The sequence below is a fragment of the Phascolarctos cinereus genome, unplaced genomic scaffold (genome assembly GCF_003287225.1).
Source record: "Phascolarctos cinereus isolate Bilbo 61053 unplaced genomic scaffold, phaCin_HiC Scaffold_2;HRSCAF=192, whole genome shotgun sequence".
Taxonomy (NCBI): domain Eukaryota; kingdom Metazoa; phylum Chordata; class Mammalia; order Diprotodontia; family Phascolarctidae; genus Phascolarctos; species Phascolarctos cinereus.
The window spans coordinates 303,912,659-303,932,117 of record NW_027555625.1 but is presented as its reverse complement, the minus strand read 5'-3'; the positions used below and the strand labels follow the sequence as shown (position 1 = coordinate 303,932,117).

The window sequence follows — 19,459 nt, the reverse complement described above, 5'->3', positions numbered from 1 at the left end:
TTTCTCTGAATAGATGTAAAATTATCATTTATCTTTATCTAATTACTATATAATTGTTCTTTATTCATTATTAAAATTACAAGGTTCAAGATTACAGGTAGGAAAAGGCTTGGAAAGCTTGCTTTTTGTGGAGATGACTTTTTTTTAGTTTTTTCTAAAATGTTAATTTTTAAATGGCTACTTTTCTTACTTATTGGCTAGAATGATATACTTTTTTATTCAGAAATGGAAAAGTTGAATTCCCCCTCCCAGATGCCTCGTGAACACTATATACTACTTTAAATAAAGTCATATAATTTTTTTTGCCAAGATATTTTGACGATATCAATATCAGAATTGTCTTTTAATGAATAATCCCAGCAATATTCTGGGGATAATATTTTAGTGGGTTTGTTTGTTAAGAAAAAAAATACTTGTTCAGGTGGCTTTCTTCATGCCACACAGCCTCAATGCCATTTTTCTTATCCTGAAGTATTCCCTTGTCACAAGCTTGGGTGAGTTTCAAAACCTGAAGGGGTGTCCCACCAAAAATGGCTGCATGGTAATAGAAATCTCCGGTGTTATTGTGTATGAATGCTGTAGGAAAAGGCCGCCTTTCATATTTGAAATCATTGACATTCTTTTTATAAAACCAAGGATGGAGCTGGGCCACAGACTCACCCAGGGTCTCCACACCAAAGTAATTTTCAAAAACCTGATCCACATCCATGCAGAAGAGGAAGTCAACTTCATGCTGGATATGATTTACAATGTGCTCCCAGATGATCTTCATGCGCATCATACTAATGTCTTGCCATCTTTTTGCTCCCTGGATTCCAAATACTTTGAATGTATGAAGGGGATCCACCTCTATCCAAAGCATCTTGGAGGAGTCATCCACCATGATGTAAAAAATTGAATTGTGACCAGCCATGAAGTACTTCTCTGCAGAGGAAAGGAATTTCTCCAAGTAGTTATCAAGATACCTAGGTAGCAAATGGCAAAAGCAGTTATTTCAGTAGAAGTTAAGGGTTAGTATAAAAATGATGCCAATATATTTGCTTACCATGTAGTAAGAACTTCTTTGAGTTGACTTTCAGTTGCAGTGATAGATTAAATTAGCCACAATCTTTCCTTGTGATTAATAGCGTGGGTTTGCTAAACAATGTGTAGCTATGGAGCAAAGTTTTTCTCTACATCACAGATGCCATCCTTCTGTGAAGCTCACTGAACAACATGGGGCTTGGATATTACCCAGCTCTCATTACTATCATACTCTATATGTAATCCATTGAGAAGTATTAAGCACTTTCTTAGTGCCTGGCACTATGCTAATACCGTGAGATACAAAGACTTTTGAAATAAATGAACTATTCCTTGCTCTCATGGAGCTTACTTTCTACTGGGGGAAGACATGTACATATAAAAGTATATACAGAATAAATAGAAAATAGTTAAATATAAGGTGATAACCAGATATAGGTATACATGTAGAAGATGAGAGGAGATTCAACTATACTTAAAAAAAGGATGGCATAAAAACAAAAGATCTAGAATATTGAGGGAAATGATGAAACCAGATAGGAATGAAGGGGTAGTAGCATGTCTAGAACTTTAAACTATGTTATAAAGCAACAGTCATCAAAACCCATCCAGTATTGGTCAAAAAATAGAGAGACAGATCAATGGAATAGACTAGGTAAGAGAGAACCTGAGACAATACAGCTCAATAATCCTGTGTTTGATAAAGTGGAAAACATAAATTACCCAGGAAAGAACAGCCTATTAAAAAAAATACTGAGAAAACTGGAAAGCAGTCTGGCAGAAAATAGACTTAGGCCATATTAGACCTTATACCATATTCCATAATACACTCTAGGTGCATATACGACCTTAATATTAAAGATCATTCTCTACAAAAATTAGAAGAGAAGCAGATCATATACTTGTTATTAACTATGGATAAGAGATATATTCTTAAGCAAACAAGAGATAGAGGAAACTACAAAAGATAAAATAGATAACTTAGCTTCTGCACAGACAAAATTAAGTACAAAGGATGAGAAAGTAAGTGGTCAAGTGGGAAAAAAATCTTTGTCCATATTTCTCTGACAAGGGTTGGCATTTCATATATATATATATATATATATATATATACATATATATATATATACATATATATATATATACACACACACACACACACACACACATATACATATATATAAGCAATTAACAAATATATATGACCAACAGTCATTCTCTTATAAATGAGTGGTCAAAGGATATAAATGATTTTAGAAGAATGACAAAGTAATCTCAACCACATACAGAATACTCCAAATCACTAATAATAAGAGAAATGCAAATCAAAACAATCCTAATGTTTTACTTCACATCTGAAAACTGGCAAGGATGTCAAAAAATGGCAATCATCGATATTAGAGGGATTGTGAAATGATAGGCATGCTAATACATTGTTGGTGGAGCTGTGAATTAGTACAACCATTTGGGAAAGAAATTTAGAATTATACAAATAAACTAATTAAAATGTTCATACCTTTTGACCCAGAGACTCCATTATTGGACTTAAACCCCAAAGAATCCATTAATAAGAAGAAAGAACCACATATATAAAAATATTTATAGCAACACTTTTTTGTGATAATAAAGAATTGGAAACAAAGTAGATGTACATTGATTGGAGAATGGCTGAACAAATTGTGGTACATGAATGTAATAGGATGTTACTGTGCTATAAGAAATGGTTAATGTGATAAAGAAATGTTGTCCTTGATCAAAGAAGCATTGAAGATCTATGTGAATTAATGCAGAGTGAAGTATGCAGAGCCAAGAAAACAGTATTCATATTGAGTACAACAATGTAAATGGATAGAACAACCATACACACACACACAGACACAGACTCAAATACACAAACACACACACACCCCAAAAGGGGATGTAACAAAATTATAAAGTTCAAGAATGATTCTAATGAAGAGATATGAGAAGATACTCCCAAACTACCTATTCATGGATATGGGAGGTCCATAGATATTCCACGTTGCACATGTTTTCAATCTTTTTCAATATGTTGATTGGTTGTACTGATTTTTCTCTCTTCTTCGTCTTTTCTTTTTTTGTCTTTAGAAATACTATTTGTTGGGGCAGCTAGGTGGCATAGCGGATAGAGCACTGGCCCTGAAGTCAGGAGTCCCTGAGTTTAAATCCAGCCTCCAACCAAACACTTGACACTTACTAGCTGTGTGACCCTGGGCAAGTCACTTAACCCCAATTGCCTAAAAAAAAAATACTATTTGTTAAATAGGATATCTCTCTGGAGGGAGGAAAGGGAAGGATAATGGGGAAAGCTATGATGATATAAAAAACACAAAAGACATCCAGCAATAATTTTTTTCTAAAAAGAGGATGGTATGTTAGAGGTGAAAGATAGAATATGGACAGAATAGAATCAGAAATGGATGTGAGCTCTACCTGTAATGGACCTCCAGCACTATAAATGTCCCATGGAGGATAAGTACCCCACAGGAAGGTAGTCCTGCCTGGGCTTGACTTATCTGTACAAGATATAGGTGTGTATGTATGTGTATGTGCATCTGTGTATGAGTGCGTGTGTGTATCACACCATCTCATTTCCTTCCCATCAGAAATTTTGACTTTGCCCCTTGGTCCTTGGCTCTGATGATTGAGCTTTTACCTCATCTTTCCAGGGTCTGGGCATCTATACCACCTTTTGGTTTCATCCAAAATGTGTTGTCTGCTTTCTGAATAACATCTTCATTTCCTTTTCATAGTACTTTCAACTGTGCTTACGTCCCTTGGGTCTGAAAAGTGACCCATCACCTTATCTTACTGGAGTCCAGTGCTCCATGACATTTCCTATCATCTGTGACCATGACCCCCTTTTTTGAACACTCCTTTATTTTGTCTTCTCCCATTAGAATGTATGCTCTTTGAGGGCAAGGGTTATGTTTTGCCTTTTTATCCCCAGAGTTTAGCATTGTGCCTGGTACATGATAAGCACTTAATAACTGCTCTATCATCTGTCTGTCTGTCTATCTATCTATCTATCTATCTATCTATCTATTTCTTCTGTTAGTGGAAACTTGTACCTGTTTAGAGATGTGATAGTTATAGCTAGCATTTATATTGTACTTTAAGATTTACAAGTGATTTGAAAATATTATCACATTTTATCCCCACAACAACCTTGAGAGGTAGGAACTATTACGACACTGTTTTATAGTTAAGGAAACTAAGACAGACAGAGGGTAAGTGATTTGTCCTGGGTCACAAAGCTAGTAAGTGTCTGAGACAGGATTTAGACTCAGGTGTTCGTGACTCTAAGCCCAGCACTCTATCTACTGTGCCACTTGGCTCTTGCCTGTCTGAGTCATTCTTCTGCTAGGCTGTACTGGGTCCTCAAAGGCCACAGTATCTCTGCTGAACTGACAGTTCAGCTGGGCTTGCAGCGTCTTGCCTGGAAGGTTTAAAGTCCATAGCTGGACTGGTTCAAGATCAAGCAGGTCACTTAGATAACAGCAGAATAACTTCTCCACCACCTATACCAGTACTCTGCCCTGTAGCAAGCTTTGTATGGACCCTACTGGGACAGAAAGGGCAAAGAGCCCCTACTGTTCCAGAACTGTGTGTTGTCTTAGCCACAGGTGGCTCCTGACACATGTGCTTTATTGGGTTCTATGTGTATTTGTAGGAAAGTGTGCCCAGGTTTTGGGTGAAATGCTTTGTAACCACTGCTTTTGCTATACCATTTGAATAAATGTTTTTGCTAAAAAGTTGAGTCTACTGGCTGATTGTCAGGAGGAACTCATTGGTAGGGGCTTGTGGGCTGCAGTGTTAGATAGACAGCCATTCACAGGATTACCTCTAGAACATGTGCTAGCATCTTTCCTTCTGGGGACCCTATCTGCTAATGCTACTATAAGTTAAGGAAGCAATTCCAGAAGGGGTTGCTATAGGTACATGGAAAGGATAGCTACTGTAATAGAATAACAATAATAGCTCACAGTTATATAACGCTTCATTTGTGAAGCACTTTGTATAGTATCTTATTTGAACTTACAGCTTCCTTATGAGGTGGTCCTTATTTTATCACCATTTTAGAAACAAGGACATTGAGTCTCAGAGATGTTATATGACTTATTCTAGAGTCATATAGCTAGTACATATTGAAGACAGGATTTGAACTCAGGCTTCCCTGACTGCAAAACCAATGGTCAATCCACTATGCCATGCTGCCTCTCATTAAATATTTTGGAACATACCTGGGACTTAATTGATCTTGACAAACTCCCTTTACCAATAGAGATCAGCACCTGTTCTTCAACTTAGATTCTTTTTTTTCTTTTCTTCTTTAGTGAGCTGCTATTTAATTTTATTTCAAATAATATCTTAGTTTTTCCCAATTACATGTAAAAACCAACTTCGATCTTAAAGTGTTGCCCAGGGCCTGAAAAGTTAAGTGCCTTGCTTAGGGTCACACAGCCAGAGTGTGTCAAAGGCAGGACTTGATCACAGGTTTTCTCAACCCTGAGGCTGGCTCCCTATCTACTCTGCCACCTTGCCTAATAATCTCACTGTGTTCTACCCTGGTCCAGCCATAGCTGGAGAATGGTGCTCAGTTCTAGGAATCACATTTTAGGAAGAATAAAGATAAGCTGGAGAGCATCAAGAGAAGGATGACCAGGATGGTAAAGGACCTCAAGATCATTCCCTATGGGGATCAGTTGAAGAAAGTGGAGTTTTTATCCTGCATAGCTTTCAGGTAAAGGGGGATTTGTCTTGTTATGCTCAGCAGAACTGGGAGCAGTGGGGTAAAGCTGCAGAGAGGTAAACATCGGTTTGATGTAAAACAAAAAGAACGAATAAAACTTCCCAATAATTTGACCACAGAGGTTCCCAAAGTGGGTGATCACCCCCTGGGGGGCATTGAAATGATCCAGAGGGGCAGTAGTAGCCTTGAGTGCAATTGGGGGGGGTTGAATAAAATAAGAGGGTGGTGGAAGAGTAAGGAAAGAAGAGAATTTTGAAAAACTACGTTTCAGCTGTTGTGTGACAGAGTTGAAGTCGTAGTGATTACATTATTTTTCAAATGAACAAACAAAATGCAAGTTATAACTGACAAAGGGGTCAAGTCCACTGACAGGTGTTAACAAGCAAGTGCTGGCAGACAAACGCGTTGCCATTGTCTGGAAGTCCAGCATGCAGCTTCAGGAATATGTGCATATAATGACTTGTTTACAATAGGTACTATAGGGTTACATGTGTCATCAAAATTTTAATGCAGGAAAAAACATAAATTTGCAACAAATTATTAAATTTAAGATGCATCATTTAAAAATACATATTTTATATTTTTTAAAATGACATAAATTTAAAAAGAAAGTATATTTCCAGGGGGGCACTGAGTAATGTATTTTGAAGGGGGTGGTGGGCCAAATAAGTTTGGGAACCTCTGAATTGGAGGGATCCAAAAGTGCAGTGGCATCCTCAGGAGGGAGTGCACTCTCTCTCACTTGAGGTCTTTGAGCAAAGTTTAGCCATTTGTTAGGTGCATTGCAGAGATCTTCCCTAACCCCTCTTCATTCCAGTGCCTTCCTTCTATTAATTATTTCCTATTTATCTTATCTGGGGCAGCTAGGTGGCACAGGAGTCAGGAAGATTGGCCTCAGACACTTACTAGCTGTGTGACCTTGGGCAAGTCTCTTAACCTTGTTTGCCTTGGTTCCTCTTTTGTCAGATATGCTGGAGAAGGGAATGGCAAACCACTCCAGTATCTTTGCCAAGAAAATTCCAAATGGGGTCACAGAGTATGGGACTGGACTGAAAAACATCTTAACAACATTTATCTTATCTGTAGTTTATTTGTACATAATGTAGATTGTAAGCTCCCTGAGGGAAGGGACTTTTGTCTCTTTTTTGTATCCCTATCACAGCACAGTGCCTTGCATACAGTAGGTATTAATAAATGTTGATTGATTAAGAGGATCCTTTTTCAGGTGGGGTGGAATCTGATGGCCTCTGAGGTCCTTCCAACTCTGATACTATGGCTCTATAATGGAAGACAGAATTAAAGCTAACATAGAATAATAGCAACACTAAGATGAAAGTTAACAGGGATAAACGCAGTCCTCCAATCTGGGTTAAAAATTAATTGCTCACAGAATTGAGGTAGCCCCACCTTCCATTTGCAATATGTTGTTCTTTCCACAGGTGAGTTGCAATGAGTAGAATTTATAAGAGAAAAAAAATTGATATGGCAACCAATCTTCTTGCCTATTCTGGGCATCTTTAACACTATCAACATTTGACAGCCATCATTTGTGGGCAGAAAACCATGTCAGGGGAGATACAAAGACAAAGCAAAATACTGTCCCTGCTCTCATAGGGTTCACAGTCTGGAAGGGAGGGAATGACATAAATAACTATATTAACTAACATCTGACTCATATAAGGAGTTATTTTTCTTCCCTTTAAAGAACCTGCAGCAATTACCCTGAAACAACCTACTAATAACCACAGGGATAGCAGCTCCTCCAAGCATCATCTGGTCTCAAACCTCTCCTTTATGGAAGTATATGATGAAGAAGCCATTGCTAAGGACAGGAGGAGGAGTTAGGGTGGGGCTAAGACATTTAACCTTTAAAGGACTTTGGACAAAATCCTAATATTAATAATGACTCATTATCATTTCCCCTAAACTCTGAGCTACTTCTCATCTGTTTAGATGGGCCAAGGATTTCTGTGCAGCCATGACTAACATGGCTCATGTCCAAAGTTTCAAAGTTTCAAAATTCTCCCTCTAAGAGATCTCAGTCCTTATCATGCAGTTCCTTGGGAATAACCAGGTACTAGGTTTTTCTAAGGAGAGGGATCTATCAGCCAATTTTTTTTGGATCCTTTGAGTCAAACTTGAAAATGGCAGCCTTTCATTTATACTGATTTTGTTTTGTTTTGTTTGTTTGTTTCTTTTTTTGGGGGGGGCTAGGCAAATGGGGTTAGGTGATGTGCCCAGGGTCACACAACTAGTAAGTGTCAAGTGTCTGAGGCTGGATTTGAATTCAGGTCCTCCTGACTCCAGAGTTAGTGCTCTATCCACTGTGCAACCTAACTGCCTCTGATGCCATCTTTGCAACCTGTATCCCATAGTGTTAGTCATCATAGGGGGCAGACAGACCTGAATCTCCTTGAGGAAAGGGCCTTACCTTCCTAGATTCCTATAATTAACAAGTATAAATAATATTTCATTAAATATGAATATGTTGGTGGGTTTTATTAAATTCATGGGCAGTCCCTCCTCCCATGTACATTTCTAAAATGAGAAAGTTGAAATGAAGGGCAGTTGGTAGACACACCTACCTTCCAAAAGCAAACACCACCAAACCCACAGTGATGTTCTTCTTTTTGTAATAATCCTCTAAGACTGACTTACGGTAAGTTCCTTCCCACACGATAGGAGCAAGCCAGTCAGTTACTGTTTTAACATATGGGCGTCTTCTGTTGGATAAAACAACAATGCAAATTGAACTAATTTCTCTTTTACTGAGACAACACCAGATGTTATCCAGACAAATGAGCAAAATGAAGAATGGCATGGGATTATGCTTCCTGAGTCCAGCTTTCAGGGTTTCCTTAGGAATAGAAAGTCTTAGCATTTCTCAGATCATTAGCATATAAGCCAGGGGTTGACAATCTTTGGCATGGAGGCAATGAGTGGCATCTGAAGCATTTATGGTTAGCATCTTACTTTTAGCAGTTCTTAACCTGGATTCCATATAATTTGTTTTAGTGTTTGGAAAACTATCTTAATATAATCTTTTTTTTAGCCTATTTGTTTTTGTGGCCTTTTGGTTATATATTAAAGACATTATTCTCATAAAGCGTTCATAGGCTTCACCAAACTCGAAAGTTAAGAAGCCTCTGGATGGTCTTTTTTTCCACCCCTTCTGCTTCTCTATTGGTTTTCCCCCCCTCCCTCCTGTCTTTCCTCTGATCTAGTTCTTACTATCTCCGCTGCTTGTGTTACGGGCCTGACATTGATCCCCTTGGGCAACTGTTGGCCTGGTGGGTAGACCGTTGAAGAGGAAGTAACCATAGGATTTAGAATTGAAATGACTTTCATAATCATCTAGTCTAACCTCCTCTTTTTACAGATGGAGGAAGTTGTGGCCCAGAGAGATGATTTTCCCAAAGTCACACAGCTCCTAAAGAGCAGAGCTGGGATTTGAAAGCAGGACCTCAGATTCTAAATCTAGCGCAATTCATACCATGTTATGGCACTCTCATTAGCATGAAGAGTAAGATATTTATATTCACATTGCACCAAAGGCAACAGAAGCACCTCTCTAAGACTGTAAGTTGGAGAGGGGAGGTGCTGATCTGCATTGTTGGAAGGTTTTTTTTTTTTTCATTTGGGAGTTCTCTATACCAGTGAAATCACAAGCCCTAGCCCTAGCCCTAGTATTGTGCCTAACCCCATCCTTATCTCTATCGCCAAAAATAGTTGGGAGAAAAAAAGGAAAGGAAAACCTAATCAATTTCAATCCTATCAGAAAAAAAATTATTGCTATTTTTTATTTTTATATCACTTTCATATATCCCATTCCTCTTGAAAGCCATCCTTTGTAACAAAGAATAAAAAAGAAATGAGAAGAAAAAGGTAGTTCTGTAAAACTAACACATCTACCAAGACCGATTATATATGGAATGTTTCACACCTATAGTCCCTTATCTCTGCCAGCAAGGGAAGGAGGTAAATTTTTTTCCTTGTTCTTTGGAGCCAAGTTTGGTCAGCATATTTACACAGCTTATCCCCATCAGTTTTGATTGTGACAGGTGTTTCCAGGGAATTACATTGTTTTCTAGGACACCATCTTTATTAACAGTCCTAGGCCTGACTGGATGAAGCAGGAAATAGCATATAACCTCTGATACCTCTTTTAACTAGAACATCTCTCTCTGCAACAGTTTTATTAGTCCTGGACATTCTCACTCTCTCTCTCTCTCTCTCTCTCAAAAAAAACACATATCACCCTCCTCTCAGCAATGAGGTGAGAGTTTACTGGGGCATAAAGTTGCATACCTTATCAGCAGGGAGTAGGGGTGAGGTTACATTGCAATTACTCTCTGGGGGCATCCATGAAAGAATATGAACTAGAATCACACAGGATGAGAAAGCATACATATCTCATATGAACTCTGAATCGCCTTATCCCAACTCTCACTCTCATTGACAAGTATGGGGCCCAGAGAAAGACTACATCTTCCTCTCAGTGTTCTGGGGTACCTCTGATTTGTTGGAGCTGATTCTCTAATACCATTGGCTTGAGCCCCTACCATGTTCTTCTCCCTACCCGAGATTATCAGCTGAGAATCATTACAGTAAGCCAGCCTCAAAGAACTTTTAGAAGGGAGTATTTGCCAAGGTGAAACAGTAAAAACAGTTAGTGCAAGATATTTCCCTCACTAAAAATCTGTGACATACTCTTTCATAAATAGATACAGAGTCTAGGGGAAATTGCACTCAAGCTTAGAGAGAATGTGTGCTAAAGCACAACACCTAATTGCTAGAAATCCATTTCTCTCATTTGGGGGTGCTCAAGAAGTTCCCCTTGTAGTTTCTTTGCTGTGTTCCTTGTGAAACCATGAATCTATATCTAGTCTATCCCTGGCTCCCAATGCAGACACTTTGGTCAGCTGATCTAGAGGTGCCATTAGGATACATAGGAAGATGGGAAGTCTAACATCTTCTGGACCCTCCAAAGTCCTTCTTTGGCCAAAGATGGCGCAGTGGGGAGGAGACCTAGACCAAGCCTGAATTTATCCAGGATCTCTCCTTCTCCCTCATCCTGGTGGTTCTGCCTCAGGGATTTTACAGGAATGTCCAACTTGGTCTTCCCTCTGGAATGACTGCCTTCTCAACTCACTTAATAATTTATAGATGAATGCTAGGACATGACTAAGTTTCTTCAACCTAGCTGAACTCTCCCTTCTTGTGCAATGTCACTCCAGTTCCAAGTACTTTTTGTTCTTAGTCTAAAGCCTATAATTGATTGATTGGCTGACTATTTTCAGCTGGTTAAGGTCTCAGGCTATCATCACTTAATTTAAGATGTTTTGATTAAGTAAATCAATCAATATCACCTTACCCATGGATGGTCATGATAGTGAACATACCTCTCTCAGAGAAGATCTAAATATTGAATGAATATTTGTCTTTCCTATTTCATTAGGTTTTTTGTAACGATCATGATATCATAAGCTCATGGATTGACAAGTAAAAAGGATTTTCTAGGTCAGTTAGTCCAACCCTTGCGTCTTGTAAATGAGGAAGCTGAAGGCCAGGTCAGTTAAATAACTTGAACAAGGTAACACAAATAATAATCGGAAGAGCCAAAGTTTGAGCCCTGGTCCTCTGACTCCAAGTTCAGGGCTATTTCTACTGAAAAAGTCAGTGTTGTTTCCACCTTCTGGGTGGTATTTCAAGTATTTCACAGACAGGGCTACCCAGAAGCAGTCTATTACATATATGATGTATATAAAGCACTTTGTAAAGAAGAATGCATATGGCAACTATTATTATGTGATTTCCTGGCCCTGTAATCTGCACCCATTTCCTCTCGAATGTCTGCTGGTAAATTAGGTCAATTCAATTCCTTTGTCATAATCAAATTTAATTCAAGATTTATTTATGTGACTGCCATGTAAAAGGTACTGTGCCCTGATTAACCTTACCCCAACACTGATCCCTCCTTTTTACCCTGCATCTCAGGAACACACAGGGCAGGTAGGTGGCACAGTGGATAGAACACCAGGCCTGGAACCAGGAAGACCTGAATTCAAATCTGGCCTCAGACACTTACTAGCTGTGTGACCTTGAGCAAGTCATTTAATCCTGTTTGCCTCAGTTTAATCATTTGCAAAATGAGCTGGAAAACGAAATGGCAAATCACTCCAGTCTCTTTGCCAAGAAAATGCCAAATGGGGTCACAAAGAGTCAGGCATGCGTGAAAGGACTGAACAAGAATAACAACTCAGGAACACAAGACAGACTGGCATGAGCTGTTAGCGGTCGAGTCCCTGAGTGGTGAATAAGCCTCTCTAAATAAACGTCCCTCTCCTATCTCGCCTTTCTCCAGTGCTGCTGCCAACACGTGATACCACTTGCCAGGTGCTGCCCTGAGTACTTACTTCATACAGGGCAGAGTTTTTGTTCTTACCTGGGTCTAAACCAGTCTGACAGTTGAAGATCACGGGACTGATGAGGTGTTTTCGGCTGATTCATCCTGAGTGCAAATGGAAAAGTAAAGATGGTGATTATGGGACTGTTGGCTACCATGTGGTTACATTACATTTGTAAATGTCTGTCAGATCAAACAATTCATTGTAAGACATCGCACACATTTTCAATTTGATTCAGAGCCCTGAGCTAGGCAGTGGAAATGCAAAGATAAATGAGGTGTGGGCCTTTGAGTCATGGGAATTTCCCACCTTGTAGGAACTCTGGCACAAATGCTAAGTATAATAGAAGAGAGAACATGAGTGTAAGAGAGATTAAAAACAGATTGTTTTGTGAAGCTCATGGAAGGAAGAAAAAACATTTTCAACCATAGGGGATCAGGGAAGACTTCACGGAGGAGGTAGCATTAGACTTGGGCCTTGAAGGATGGGTAAGATTTCCTCTCTGAGTCTGTTTTCTCATCTGTAAAATAATGGCAATTGGATTGTAGATGATCTCTAAGGTGTTAAATAATTTTGATGGAGGGGAGGGAAATCCAGATAAAGGGAATGAAACTAACTAAAGTCATGGGGGTAGGAAAGCAAAAGAGGTCCCAGGATCACAAACTTAGAGCTGGAAGGAATTTTAGAGATAGAACATTTAGTTTAACCTCATCATTTTTTTTTACAGATGAGGAAACTGAGGCCCAGAGAAGTTAAGTCACTTTATGGCATAATAGGGTCATAAATTTAGAGCTAGAAGAAACCTCACAGAATACCCAATCTAATACTCTCATTTTATAGAAACTGAGTCCCAGGAATATTAAGAGATTACTTGCCCAAGCATTCAAGCCCAAGTTCTCTGACAGTAAGTAATCTTTTTACTTCACCACGCTGTCAAAGAGAGAATAGTACATAGTCAAGTTTGAATGGAGTTTAGTGTAGACACAGAGGAAACAAGGGGAAGGTCTAGTGTGGATAAGCTGTATTAAGGTTAGAAAGGTAGGCTGCTTCTAGACTGCAGGATGCTTTGAATATTAAGTGAAGGTTAAGTTAAAAGAAAAATCCAACTGGAAGACAAGAGGACAAGTAGCATCTCTCCTAGACTCAATTCCAAATGTACCAGATGCTAGGAGCATTTTACTTTGACCAGGGTCTAGCATGCTTCCCTTTTTGGCATCCTGGTAGTAAGCAATGGGCTATACCCTATCCACTTAGCATCATAGGTGTTAGCCTGAGAAGGGACCTCAGAAATCATTTTATAGAGGAGACTTAGATGCAGAGAATTTATACAAAGATCATCCATTTAAGTAAGAGCCGAAGCCACTTATTTAAGAGGATTCTAAACCCAGTACTCTCCCAATAGGAAGATGGGAAGTCTAACATCCTCTGGACCATTTCTTATGAAAAGAAACTGATTTTATTGTTGTTGTTCAGTCCTTTCATTTGTGCCCAAATCTTTGTGACCACATTTGGGGTTTTCTTGGCAAAGATGCTGGAATGGTTTACCATTTCCCTCTCCAGCTCATTTTACAGATGAGGAAATTGAGGCAAATACAGTTAAGTGACTTGCCCAGGGTCACACAGCTAGTAAGTGTCTGAGGCCTATTTGAATTCAGATCTTCCTGACTTCAGGCCCAGAGCTCTATCCCCTATGCCACTATTAAATTTGTGCCTAGGCAAGTCCATCTGCCTTGAATCATAAGAGCCAATCTTTGCACCCGCTGAATCACTGAGCACTTCTGAGTACCATATGCTGGTCCTCTTGTCTTCCTGAAACCCTGAAGGCTTTTGATTCTTTGTTAAATCCTCCCAAGTTATTTAAAGGGTTGTCATATGGAAAAGGACTTTTCTGCTTATCTCTCCAGGGTAGAGCTGGGAACACCATGGGAAAATTGCAAGGAGACACAGGAAAAATTCCCTCACACTGAGAGTTGTCCAAAAATAGCTTGAGCTTTCTCAGGAAGTGCTAAGTTGTCTATCTCTGGAGAGCATCAAGTAAATGCTAATTATCCGTTTTAGGGGGATGTCGTAAAACGTGTACTGTTCAGATATGCATTGGCTTGATGACCTCTGAAGTTCCTCATAGCTCTGAAATTTTGTAAGTCTCTGATCCCTCCCTTGAACTTTCACTGGTACTTCATAGACTGGGCCAGTTAACCTCCAACTTCTAGAATCTTGTTCCTTGAGTAGAATGCTTGAATTCATTTCTAGACAGTTTGCCATGGTTGGGTCCAGATGCCCCTTCTGAAACTGAGAGGCCAGGGTCATTCTCTGCCAGGGCAACTTCAGCCTGCTGCCTCCCCAGGGCCCATAACAGCAGTAGAGCAAACTCCATTACTTAGCCCAGCAAACATAAAGACAACCCTTAACTGCAGCTGGTACTAAGATTCACAGATTCACAGGCTGTTATAGTTAGAGAAGAAACTTCTGGGAAGCAGCTGCTCAACCTCCTCATTTTACAATTTTCCCTTCCACATCTCGACTTTCCCTGTCATGGTTTCAGTATATTTTTGTCGGCATAAGACATCAAATGGGAATTTTGGGGAAGTCTTGTGGAAGCCACAGATGATGTGTGAAGGCCAGCAGACAACACAAAAAAAGTTTAGAAACTCAGAAATATATGTATTGTATAATATCGACATATTTTATGTTTTAATACCATGATAATTTGGACTTCTTCTCTGGTATGAAGAGAGGGCTAAAAAATTTTATGTGGATTTTCCAGATTGGGCAGGGGGGAAGGCGTGAGAGGCACTGAATCTCTAACCCCCTGGATGTGGAAGAGATAACTGTATACATAAGGAAACTGAAATCTAAAAAGATTAAGTGACTTGCTGAAAGTCACAAATTCAGTGAGTGGCAGAGCTGGGACTTGAACCCAGCTCTTTTGTGTCCCAAGTAAGTGACCCCGCACATGCAAAGCAAACACTGTTGTCATTGCTGTGCTGCACACGTGTGAATCTAGATGTAAAATGCGCCAATTGACTCAGCCTTCACAGGCTTCCACCATGACTGAATAACAATTTCTAAAGGGGAAATTTTAAAAGTTAAGCTAACCTTAATTGCCAGAGACCACCTTTGAGGCACAAGCCAAAAAGAAACTTGTGCATCATCCTCAGGAAAATGAGACCAATATGTGAAAATGCCCTCTGCTTGGATCCAGCTGCTGTGGGCAGGAAGCTTTAGCTGTGCCTTAACGCAGGGCTATTACACTCCTGCTGGCAAAACTCCCACTATGACCCCAAGCAGATTAAAATGTAATTGGAAAATGTGTAACAAAATTAATAAAAATACAACACAGCATAGGTAATGTTAGTTTCTGGGTTTCCAAGTCCATATATTACCTGCAGGTATAATTTTTTTTTTAAGTCTGATACTACTACCTTAAGCTACCAAGATCCTGGAATTGATTCATTAAAAAAAAAAAAAGACCAGTTACTTACTTCAATAAAGTAGCTGTTACAGCTATCTAAAAATGTTTCCAACAACAAAAGCTAATAAAAAGAGGATAATATGAAAAGTTTCCTCTTTTTCCTGAGAGTCAGAGGAAGAGGTAGAAAGTTATGTACTTGAGACAGTTGTAGCTGCTTCCCATTTGAATCCAAGATACATACGTTGTTATGTTTTCCCTCTCCACTTCACTCTCTACACAAATGCCAAAATACTCTGTCTCAGTCTCTCCCTGTCTCTGTCTGTCTCTCTCTCTCTCTTTCTCTGTCTCTCTTTTTCCTATCACTCTGCTCAAGGACTTCCAGTGTCTCCCTATTACCTCTAGGATGAAATGAAACTCTTAGCTTATTCTTTAAAGTCCTTTACAATCTGGCTCCAACCTACATTTCCATGTTTACTAAACATTACTCTCCTTCATGCTTAAATTCCAGCCAAACTCAGCATTCTCTTTCTTGCCTCTGTGACTTTGAATAGCTTGCTCCCCATGCCTGGAATGCATTCTCTCTCCACGGCCCCTCCTATGGGAGGCTTTATTGGATTCCCCCTAGTTTCAACGCTGTAACCTCTTCAAAATATCAGATGTTAAACCCCACCCCCACTCCTGTCCCCTACCCCCTGCCTCTTTCTCATTCTGTCTTTTTCATCCTCAGTTCTTAGTGGATGTGCCTGGTACACACTTTAAAATACTTATTGGATGGGATGCTACCCTGAGCTTTTTAGTGCCAGAGATAGGGCAAGATGTGGGAAAGGGGGAAGGCCGTGTTCATTTACCCTGAGTTGCTGTCCATTTAAAAATGTATACTATGACACTTCAGCTGATTGATTCAGTCATCAAAGGTAAAGCAAAACTGACATTCATTAGTATTTCATTATTACCTATCGACAAGTTCCTGAAAGATGATCCCCAAAGTTAGCAAAAACAGCAGGAAGAGAAGGATTTTATCTTTGGAGATCATTGTTCTCTCCTGGGAGGAAAAAAATGAACAGAGGAAGAGTAGATTACAATGAATTTGTAGTGAAATACAATCCAGCTTGCCTCCCCACCTCCTAAGGAAAGGAACTATTTATGACTATTAAATAATGGAATATTCTTGTGAGATGAGCTCATCCCAGATAACCCAGAAGTACCCCATTGGTTCAGGCTTCACTCTTCCTTCTCCTCTGCCCCCCCACCCTAGGCCAGGGTATACTCATAACCATATTTCTCCTATTACATTAGAGAGAGTCACCTGCCAGCTTGACAAGGTCTCTGCAGGTTGAATGTCGCCTCTGTGCCTAAGCACTTTTTTTGCAGAACTGGCCTAATTAGCTTCATGATTTGTCCATTCTGGGAACTACTTCTTTCCCTGTCTCTAAAAAGCAGTAATTTTATCTTCAGCTGGATTCTCTCTCTTGGAAAGCACCTTAAAATGTCCTAGTTTCTGCCCTGATGCTTCTGCCCCTCCCAGGGTCAAGCCACAGACATATTTGGATTTGTATAGCAGATCCAAAGGGGAAAAGATTAATATTTAAAACTGTGAGCCTTTTTACCCTTCCTTAGTCAGAATGGAAGATCCCAGGTGATCTGTTTGGGGAGAAATCAGGTCTGGATTCAATGCTGCAGCTCTGAGCCTTTGGTGAACTTTTGTCACAGAACCTCCTAAAAATGACATTCCAAGGATGCCAATACCAGGAGCACAGACATATAGAGGCATAGTGGAAGGGCTGTTGCTGTGGCAACATAGTTGGGGGTGTATCTTCCTCAAATGATGATGATGCTTTTTACCATGAAGTCCGCCAATCTTAATGCAGCTAGGTGGCACAATGGCTAGAGACTTATCTTCCTGGGTTTAAATCTGGCTTCAGACACTTAGTAGCTGGGTGACCCTGGGCAAGTCACTTCACCCTGTTTGCCTCAATTTCATCATCTGTAAAATGAACTGGAGAAGGAAATGTCAAACCACTCCAGTATCTTTGCCAAGAAAACCCAAAATGGGGTCGCAAAGTGTCTGACAATAACAGTCAATCTTGCAATTAAAAAAAAATGAACAGTAGCAGGAATTCCCTGATGCTGATGATTAATCTTGATCTGCCCCCTCCACCTATGAGCATCAATCGATGAGGATACACAGCAGCTGAACGGACACAGCATTATTTGGGTTTCTTTGGTCCCGCATTTCCTGGTTGTGTGTATGATTCCTTCTCTGACCATGCAAGAAACTTATAGTTGAGAGACAGAGACACACAAAAGTAGGAAGCATCAGAGACAGGATTTTCCCCCAGGTCCTCTGACTACAAAGCCATTGCTTTCTCCACTAGACCACATTGCTGCCTTCTTCCCACTTACTCCATGTTCATGCCCTTGGGTTAAGGCAAATGGGAGTAACTGCCCTCTTGGAGAAGTATTAGCTGACCAGTTTAAGTGTTGGTGTTAACCAATTATAAGCGTAGTAAGGTATCTTACCCCTGGAAGTTTGATTTATAAGAAATGTATCAGAAGCTAGATGAGCCTTTGTAAGGAAGTTTACTCCAGAAGTCTGTTTGCTGGTACCTGATTGGTTAAAGCCTTTTCCATAAGTAAGTTTCTATTGTTGACTTACAAGATGGAATGCTACAAACTAGAATTCCATTGGGAATTAGATTCCTTCAGAAAAGACTTCTGATTGGCCATGGAGGGCAGCTGCAGATAAGAGGTCCAGAAATATAATATTTATAAAAACAGATATTATTACAATGTCACATGACCAGTGGATGATGCCAATTGTGCCAGTACTAAACAATGATAAAGTGACATTTTGTGAAGACAAAAAGTATAGAATGAATAAGGCATTTTAGCAGTGTCTATATCCAGTGCCCAGAGTCAATCTTTTGCTGTTCTTGTGAGGAGAAAAGCCTTCAAAAAACTTGATCTTGCTCAAGCTTACTTATAATTGATGATCAATGATATAGATGCCCAAACAATCTGTTTTCAAGAGGCATTGAGTCAAGTCCTTTTATTTTGGAGTTTCTCTTTTCCTTGGATCTTCTTCTTCCCCTGAATCTCTCTTGGAGGCATAATTGGACTTATAGGAAATACCCTCCTATCAATTTGAGCAATCCAAAAGTGGACTGTTCTTTGAGAGAGTTTCTTGCTGCTAGAGATATTCGAAGTGACGGTGGTTGATCACTTGGTGAGGTGATTTATCCTTTCTATGGAGATTAGAGTATATATATATATATACAATTTCTGAGGCCCCCTTTGATTTGAGGTTTTGATGATTCTATGAAATATCTCATCATTCATAGAAGATTTTTTTTTTCTGGAAGAAATATGCTATTCCAATGATCAGTAATCATGTTATCTTGGCTGAAACATGCAGCACATCTGGAAATTGTTCTCAGGAAACATTTGCTAGAAGCTAAGTCTAATGGCCTGGAATGGACTTTATACTGAAAATACCATAAGGAAATACAGCACGTGCCAGATTACTCAAAATAGTATAACAAAGTTAGGGCTTTTGTTAGCAGTGACCAATAAATTATGGTCAAGACAACATATTGATTTTTCAGGACCATACCAGAGAAATAACTTGATTGTGTGAGATTCCTCAAAAGTGGTTTGAATTGCTCTCAATTCCATCTTATATCTACTGCAAGAATCACAGTTTTGCACTCATTCTTTTTCTTGCTTCTCTTTAAAAACAAAATGAACTTAACAAAACATTAATGAATACAAACATTCCTACAAGCAGAGAACAGAAAAACATGATCTTTCTTCTGGAGTTAAGATTAGTCCTTACATTCTTCA

At 39.4% G+C, this 19,459-nt stretch overlaps 1 protein-coding gene across 1 annotated transcript; it reads right to left on the bottom strand.

Annotated features, from left to right (window-relative positions):
- Positions 1-315: 315 nt before the first annotated feature.
- On the bottom strand, positions 316-18,232 carry LOC110211311 (N-acetyllactosaminide alpha-1,3-galactosyltransferase-like). The gene is made up of 5 exons (XM_020990543.2): positions 18,137-18,232; positions 16,570-16,658; positions 12,243-12,308; positions 8,383-8,520; positions 316-965 (listed from the first exon to the last, which is right to left on the bottom strand). The coding sequence occupies exons 2-5, from the start codon at positions 16,647-16,649 to the stop codon at positions 398-400; spliced, it is 852 nt and encodes a 283-aa protein (XP_020846202.1). The 5' UTR covers positions 16,650-16,658; positions 18,137-18,232; the 3' UTR covers positions 316-397.
- Between the last annotated feature and the right edge of the window lie 1,227 nt (positions 18,233-19,459).